Source organism: Emiliania huxleyi (genome assembly GCF_000372725.1).
Source record: "Emiliania huxleyi CCMP1516 unplaced genomic scaffold EMIHUscaffold_353, whole genome shotgun sequence".
Classification (NCBI taxonomy): Eukaryota; Haptophyta; order Isochrysidales; family Noelaerhabdaceae; genus Emiliania; species Emiliania huxleyi.
In genome coordinates this window covers 4099-12047 of record NW_005199333.1, presented here as the reverse complement: position 1 = coordinate 12047, position 7949 = coordinate 4099, and the positions used below count along the sequence as shown (strand labels likewise).

General features: G+C 64.8%; 4 protein-coding genes across 4 annotated transcripts in view; 3 read left to right on the top strand and 1 right to left on the bottom strand.

Annotated features, from left to right (window-relative positions):
- Nucleotides 1-928: 928 nt before the first annotated feature.
- Nucleotides 929-1893, top strand: EMIHUDRAFT_444702 (hypothetical protein; the record flags this gene model as incomplete). Its single annotated transcript, XM_005772657.1, has 4 exons — nt 929-1029; nt 1167-1254; nt 1324-1378; nt 1446-1893. Coding segments are annotated over 4 exons (587 nt in total), but the record flags the coding sequence as incomplete, so codon positions are not given.
- A 581-nt stretch (nt 1894-2474) lies between these two features.
- Nucleotides 2475-4316, top strand: EMIHUDRAFT_242159 (hypothetical protein; the record flags this gene model as incomplete). The annotated part of the gene is made up of 4 exons (XM_005772656.1): nt 2475-3032; nt 3134-3441; nt 3512-4191; nt 4294-4316. The coding sequence occupies 4 exons, from the start codon at nt 2475-2477 to the stop codon at nt 4314-4316; spliced, it is 1569 nt and encodes a 522-aa protein (XP_005772713.1).
- Nucleotides 4317-4472: 156 nt separating this feature from the next.
- Nucleotides 4473-5884, bottom strand: EMIHUDRAFT_117636 (hypothetical protein; the record flags this gene model as incomplete). Its single annotated transcript, XM_005772655.1, has 4 exons — nt 4473-4613; nt 4656-4712; nt 5030-5103; nt 5374-5884. 4 exons carry the CDS (start codon nt 5882-5884, stop codon nt 4473-4475), a joined length of 783 nt encoding a protein of 260 aa, XP_005772712.1.
- Nucleotides 5885-6302: 418 nt separating this feature from the next.
- EMIHUDRAFT_117635 (hypothetical protein) overlaps nt 6303-7949 on the top strand; it is a gene marked incomplete at both ends in the record, with an annotated part of 4255 nt that continues 2608 nt past the window's right edge. Inside the window, one exon of the mRNA XM_005772654.1 lies at nt 6303-6710. Within this exon, the coding sequence (XP_005772711.1) occupies nt 6303-6710 (408 nt within the window). The remainder of the gene's footprint in view (nt 6711-7949) is intronic.

The window sequence follows — 7949 nt, the reverse complement described above, 5'->3', positions numbered from 1 at the left end:
GAGATGCAGCCGCGGTCTAGCCGATATCTCTAGCCGGGCTCTAGAAGCATAGAAGCATGCCTCCCCTCCGCCCCTCGTCGACGATCGGGGCCTCTCTTGCCGCGACGAGAGCTGGCCAGCTCTTTCAGGCTCGAATCGAGGCAGTGACGAGGAGAGTCTGATTCAGGCGCGACGAGCGGACGGGAGGCTCGATCGTGTGCACGCGGCAGTACCGCCCGCCCGAGGCACAATCTCGGGCTAGATCTCGGCCGCACCTCGGCTCCACCTCGGCCGCACCTCGGCCGCACCTCGGCTGCACCTCGGCTGCACCTCGGCCGCACCTCGGCCGCACCTCGGCCGCACCTCGGCTGCACCTCGGCTGCACCTCGGCTGCACCTCGGCCGCACTGCCCGAAGGTGACGCTCGGCTTGGGCTGGAGCCACGCGGTGGACGTGTGGAGCATGGGCTGCATCCTCGCCGAGCTGTGGACGGGCGAGCTGCTCTTCCGCACGCACGACGAGGCGCGAGATTGGCCGAGATTGGCCGAGGTTGGCCGAGGTTGGCCGAGAGGATTCCCGGGTAGCCGCTCTCTGGTGGAGCAATCGCGCTGATGACCCGAGATTCCCCGAGATTCCCCGAGATTCCCCGAGATGACCCGAGATTGACCCCCTCCAGGTCGAGCACCTCGCGCTGATGGAGCGGCTGCTCGGCTCGCTGCCGCCGCTCGTGCCCCTAGATGCGGAGCAGATATCCACACACCCCCATGCCCCCCTACCCTCCCCTATGAGGCGCGACGCGCGTGTTCTAAATCGTGCTCGAGAGGACGCGTATTCAGCCGCGCAACACAGCCGTATTCAGCTGCATCTAAGCTGCTTTCACGCGGTGCTCGGCATACACGGCGCGAGACCGCGTTCCAGCCCTTGACTCTGGGCGCGCTCTCGACGCAGGCACATGCTCCGTGCCGCTGCCGACCGCTCGCGCTCGATGGAGAAGAACGTCCGGCACGGCGCGCTGCGCTGGCCTGACCGCGCACACGACCGGCGCTCCGCCGTATCTCCCCGTATCTCCCCATACCCTCCCCACATCTCCCCACATCTCCCCACATCTCCCCAGATCTCCCCAGATCTCCCCAGACCTCGAGGCGCCTGTCCTTGAGTCTTACCTCAAGGAGGCCCGTCTGTGGTCAGGCGGTCGGAGGCGCACGTGCGGTCGCAGCCGCGCTTGCGCGACGTCCTCTTCGGCCCGCGGGAGGCGAGGCGGGGCGGCGGAGGGGAGGTCTCGCTAGACGGAGACACTCTCTGGTCTCGCTAGACTGAGACTCAGACAGAGGCTCTCTATGTGTAGGACGAGCCGCCGGGCGGCGCGCGCGAGCTGCAGCGGCTGTACGAGCTGCTACTCGGCTGCCTCGAGTACGAGCAAGACCATGTCCGGGACACGTCCACGACATGTCCGAGACATGTCCACAGGCTGCCTCGAGTACGAGCCGGACCAGCGCCTCACAGCGGCGGACGCGCTCAAGCAGCCATTCCTCGCGCCGCACACGGCGCCGCTGCCGCCGCCGGCGTAACGGGAGGGGAGGCGCACCTCGCCGCAGTCTGCTGGCAGGCCGCTGGCAGGCTGGTCGCCGATGCCGCAGCCGATGCCGCAGCCGGGACGACGGCGGGAGACGGCTCAACGGCGCCATGGCCGGTGGTCACGCAGGCAGCGCCCACTGCAGCTGCTCTAAACCGATACGGTAGAGCGCGCGCCCCCGTACCGCCTCAGCAGCTCCATGAGGTGTACGGCGTGTACTGGATCCTCGGAGAGTAAATTGTGAGCTCGTACGGTCGAACGGCTCTAGCTCGTGCAGGTGCCGACATGTGCATGTATGTACCCCGTGCAAACGCGTCAAGCCGAATAATACTTTCTGATTATATGAAAAACATTTACGATTGTTAAAAGTAAAAAGAGAGTGGCATATTTTGATTTTTTCTGCGCGCAGGGTGGCAACGTTTTTTGATTAATACATTAAAAAAGAAATTTTGGAGACGACGTTGCACGCTTTTTTGTCGACCTGTCATGTGCCCACGCCCATGACAGGCTGCTATGAGAGTGCACAATCGATTTCCCGTCCGCCAAAAAAATTGCGGTTTTGCCCGCCAAAAGAAAGCCAATTCTTGACTTGGGCCCTGCGGGCGGCCTTCTCTCGAGGTCTCGAGATACACAAAGCGGCCAAATTGCGGTTGACGGCTCATCGTACGTAACCGATCCGCGCTGGATGGCTCGCGCCGGCTCGATCAGCTTCACGCGCGTCTCGGCGACCAACTTCCGCCCAGGCGGACACGCGATCGGATAGCGACCCCTACGTGCGCTGGTCTCTCGGAAAAGAGACCCTCGCCGAGACAAACTTCCTCCGTAATGTGCTGGGAAGGCGTGGCCGCACGCAGACGTCCACGCAGAACCCAGCGTGGGACTCAGAGTACCTTGCTAATTTACCACATGGAGTCGGCGCCAGCATGACGCTGACTGTCAGCGTGTGGGACTCTGATCGCGGCCAGGACGACCCACTTGGCTCTGCAACCTTTGAGCTTCAATTGGAAAACGGGGTGCGCACAATGACGCTTCCGCTCGAGCACGTGCCCGGTGGACGCGAGTCAACAGTCACATTCACGTCGAGAGTCGAGCTGCCGCTCCGCCCGTCGCCCGAGCCCGAAGCCGAGGCCGTGACCGAGGCCGTGACCGCTGGCCCAGTCACGAGGAAGGAGATCCGAATGATGAGCCCTGAAGAGCAACAGCGGTATGCGGCGGCTGTCAAGAAGATGATGGAGAACACGAGCGGGCCGGAGAGCTCCGAATTCTTCCGCCTGGCGGGATACCACGGCTGGCCCGGCAACGGCGCCGAGCGAAACTACAGCTACTGCGAGCACCGTCAGGAGACCTTCCCGGGCTGGCACCGCGCGTACTTGATAGCCTTTGAGCAGTCGCTGCGCGATGCCGATCGCGCGCTGGGCAACGACGGACACATCGGTCTGCCGTATTGGGACGTCCTTGCGCGGCCCGAGCTCAACGGCCAGGTCTCGTTCAAACCTTACTATTGCCCCCGCAGTGTGTTTGTCGACCTCCCTGTTTGTCGACCTCGCCATGAAATCGCGCGCCTGCGCCTTGTTTCCAACAGGTCGTCCCGTCCATTGTCAAGGAGCACTTTGGCAACGGGACCGCCGTGCCGCGCGCTCTCCTCGACGAGAGCTTACCGCCAGGCGGCGCGGCGCATCAGCGCAAGCGGCTCTGGGATGAGGGGTACGCCATCGCCGACGACGCGGATCTAAAGAGGACGATCGAGAGCCAACGCCTCCCCGAAAAGATTGGCGACGCGCTCTGGATTCGCCAGCACTACCGCGCGGCCTCGACGTACGGCACCTCCAGCCGAGATTCCGTGGAGACGCCGCATGACCTCATCCATGTGCTCAGCGGCTTCCCGATGAAGTCCCTGATGCACGCCGCATTTCACCCTCTCTTCTGGCTGCACCACTGCAACATCGATCGGCTGTATGAGGCGTACCTGGAGAACAACCCAGATTCCCAACGCGAATTTGAAGGCAATCCCACCACCCGTGCTCAAGGGTGGAGGGCCGTCCTTCGCGCCGTCGAACGACTTTGAGGACGAGGACCATGAGGTCGATGACACGCCCACTTTCCCGCCCGGCTCGACGGTGACGTATGCGGTGGAGGAGGCGCCCGGCTACCTGAACCGGGGAATGCTGCTTAACGAGGTCGCCCAGTGCTTTGCAGCGTGGGCTGGTCCTACTGCGAGTGGGCTCGAGTTTGAGCGGCTGCCCGCGGAGCGCGCCGACGACGCGCAGCTCGTTATCGGCTGGGCCGACCACTCCAAGGTCAACCAGAAGAAGTTTGACGGACCCGGCGGCCACCTCGCAGAGGCGAACGCTTCGAGCATCGTGTTTGACTCGGCGGAGCGATGGCTGCTGCACGGTGTGGGCTGGGAGAAGCTCGCTCGCTCCGAGGAGCCCAAGGGTGCGCCACCCAGCTTCTACCTTGCGCCCGTCCTCCTGCACGAGATCGGCCACACTCTCGGGCTCACGCACTCTCACACTCCGACCGAGGTGATGGCGCCGCATTACGCAGCTGACAAGGTCAGTCTGGCGCCTGGCGACAAGTCGCGCGCCCGCCTAGCATACAGCGTGCCCGAACCCGACGAAAGCAATCTAACACCACCACGTGCTCCAGCGGCAGCGCCCGCGCCGCCCGCGCCGCCCGCGCCGCCCGCGCCGCCTGCGCCGCCTGCGCCGGCAAAGAGCGGCGCTTGCACCCTGCTCTGAGCGGAGCCGGCGCTTCCGGCTTGAAAGAAAGAACGCAGATCACTTTGTGTGATGTGTTGGAGAAATTTACCTTACCAAAACCTACCTTGTTTTACCTTTTTGTGTATTCATGTTCTATGTAAAAAATCGTCCACCATCGAGCCGGCGAGGCCCGGCGTAGGCTAGGAAGCCCGCTCGCTGTTAGGACGCGCCCCTTACTCCCGCGAGAGCGCTGGCCGCGCCGCTCGCAGCCCATCCCAGGTCGATCCCGGCGACGACGAGGTCGAAACCCTCGTCGGCCATGCGGCGCGCGGTGGCGGGGTCGGCGCAAAAGATGGCCGCCTGCCGTCCGTGTGCGTGAGCGAGGCGGAGAGCGTGGCGCACCGCCTCCAGCACCTCTCCCTCGGGCGAGTCGGTCGGGTCGTGGCCGAGCGCAAGGCCCTGTGCGCAAGGGAGCAGGCGGAGGCAGGTCTCCGCGAGCCCGGTGCCGCGCCGGTGGCGGTGCCGCTGCTGGCGGTGGCGGTGCCGTGGGCGGTGGCGGTGGCGGTGGCGGTGTGGCGGTGTGCTCGGGAGTGGCGCAGAGTGGTCCTGTCCCGACCCGTGGGGCGCTCTAGCTCGGGGTGATACTGGTTCTGTCCCGAACACTGGGGCGCTCTCCCCCCTCAGAGGGCGCTCTAGCTCGGGGTGATACTGGTTCTGTCGCGCACCAAGTCGTTAGGCCCGATGAATATCTCCCCATATCTCCCCATATCTCGCACCAAGTCGTTAGGCCCGACGAAGATGCCGCTGAGCCCGTCCACGCTCAGGATCGCGTCCAGGTCCTCGAGCGCGCCTGCAGCAAGGCTCCAGGAACGGTCGCTTCCGGCGAGGAGCAGCCAGGGAGCCGCCGAGAGGCAATGCAATGCGAGACGCATGTGCTGCATCTCGAGGTGGCGAGATATGGGGAGATATGGGGAGATATGGGGAGACTCCTGTGCTGCATCTCGGTGCGTGCGCGGCCAGGATCGCAGCTCTAGGACCGCGGCCAGTACGATGCGGCGTTGGAAGGCCATGGGGAGGCTCGGCTACTCCGCCGCGCCTCGTGTCTCAAGCATCGCAAAACTCTGCACGCACGCGTTCGACGCCCGAGTCCAGTCGCCCCGGCTGCCCTCCCACCCCAGCGCTGCGCGGTGTGGGCCGTACGACCGGTGCCCGGCGGGTGGGAATTTGGTCGCTCGCACAAAGGCCTCGCACTCCTCCACCGAGTTGATCATCGGGCAGATGAGGGCGGCGGCGCCGGCGTCGAGCGCCTTGGCGATCGCGCCGTCGGAGAGCTCTTCGATGCGGACGACGGCGAGCGGCGCGTTACCTGCCGCGTCGCGCGCGGCGTCGATCGCCTGCAGCAGCGGCACCACCTCGCCGGTGCCGTGCTGCTGGTCCACCACGACGGCGTCAAAGCCTTGCCGTGCGATGACCTCGGTGTACAGCGGTGAGCCGCCGACGATCCAGGCGGCGATCTTGGCGCGCGCGCCGGACGGCGCGACCTGCTGCTGTCCTGCGGCGAGATAAGCGCGGGTGGCCGGCGGGAGGTGGCGGAGCGCAGCTCGAGGTCGTCGGCACAGGAGTGCCTGCATCGCTGTGTCTACGAACCGGCAGTCGCCTTTAGCAGCTCGGAAAAGAATTCAATCGCGAACTTTTTTTGTTTTTTCACGGCCCCTCCCTGCGAACGCGCACCCCCATAAAACGCCGCACAACCTGCTCGTCTGAATTCGGACGCCTGTGCTACCCTTCACACACGCTACACACGGTGTATACTAGCACGGCGCATCCTGCGCCGTGCCCCATGAATGTCTATACTCCAGCATCACACCCTCTGTGCCACAATCGTGTCACGTGGACGTCCCTTAGTCGGCGCGTCTTGTCTGTCGCGATGTCCTAGACGTCGTGCCTTTCTGGTCCTTTACCATCGCCTTCAGCCAGCCACCCTCCGGCTCTGAGCCTCCGCGCTCAAACGTGGTACCTTACGGTGAGGTGCACTCCACCCCCGAGGTCATGGCGGACATCTCCGCCACGCCCAGCAGCGAAAAAATGGCCAATCCGATCACCGACTACTCTGGCGATCCCGTCACTCTCGACGACAACCTCGGCCTGCGCCCTCGCGCCCGCGCCGTCTCCGGCCTGCGCCCCTGCGCCCGCACCATCTTCGGCTCAGCGCCGCCCATCATCCAGCTCGCCCTCTCCATCGCCACCTCCATCTTTGTCGTCACCGTCGACTTTGTCCACTACTTTCTCACTGCCGCCCGCCGGCTCGTTGTGTGCGCTCGCGAGCGGTTCACCGCCGCTTGCGCTCTCTCTGCGGCTCCGAGTCTTGGCGCGAGCCACGCAGGCTCCGAAGTCTACTGCGTTTTCACCATCCTGCTCACCGTCATCCTCGCCGTCGCTGTTTCTGGACCAACACCAGTGCCAGTCCCCTCAGAGCCGCTTCCAATCATGATCTCCATCAACGGCGCCTGCCATTTTGCGCTCACCAGCTCCTCTGCATCAGCACAGCCTCCAGGACGGCCGCCAGGCGCTCCCGGAAGGCAGACCGATGGATGGTTTACAACCGTCCTCACAGGTCCGTCCATCAACAACATCATCGCCGGCGCCGAGACCCGGCGCAGCTCAACTTCAACTTCAGATCACCCACCCTGCCCCAGTCCCAAGCGAGGGTGCCGACGATGCGGACCATCTCGTGTTGGGGGGGTTGCTTCGATCGAGTCTACCGGTCGCCGCCCAGCTCCGTTGCTGTCAGCTGCCCCTTGCCTCCTTCACTACTGCCATCGGCTGCGGGCCGACGCCGACGCCTCCTGTCGGACCTCTCCTCCGGGGCGCCGACCGTGGGGGGGGCCGGGGGAAGGGGGCGCAGCCCCCGACCTGGCTGCCAAGGCGCCAGCCGAGGCTGTCACACAAGAGCCCCGAGGCGACAGCCGAGGCCACTACCCAAGGTGGAGCCGAGGCGACAGCCCCCGACCTGGCTGCCAAGGCGCCAGCCGAGGCTGTCACACAAGAGGCCGAGGCGACAGCCGAGGCCACTACCCAAGGTGGAGCCGAGGCGACAGCCGAGGCCGCCGCCCACAAGGCCAACCAACCAGCTGAGGCCTCTGCCCAAACGGAGGCCGAGGCGCCAGTCACAGCCCGCCCAAACCAAGGCGCCAGCCGCCGCAAGCTCTGGTGGAACCTTTTCAGAATTTGCTACATCAGCGCCGTCGCCGTCAGCTGTACCGTCGAGGACCCGAGTCTCGCCTTCGTCTTCGAGCGTGTTACCTCGCCTCGCACGACCGCGTAGAGCTTACCATCGAGCATCGCCGTGCGAACAAAATATCGTATCGGCATCGGCGCCGCAGCCTCTTCCTCCCACTCATTTGTGGACGGTCGTACAGCTCCGAGACCGAGTTGACAACAAACTCGCTATCGCTGCCTTCGCCGCCGATGCGCCTGCGCCTCGATGATGGCGCACAGCTGCGCTGGCGAGAGGCCCGCGACGCGCGCGCCGATGCGGTGGGAGGCCATATACACACACAAACATGAGCACTCTCGACGATAGATAGCACTTGGCGTGGCGCATTTTTCTTTTTTGAGAGAGGCACGGACTTTTGTTTGTGTCCCGCCTCGCGCGGGGGCCGGTCACGGCACGGTTGCAGCCGCATCATGCCGGCG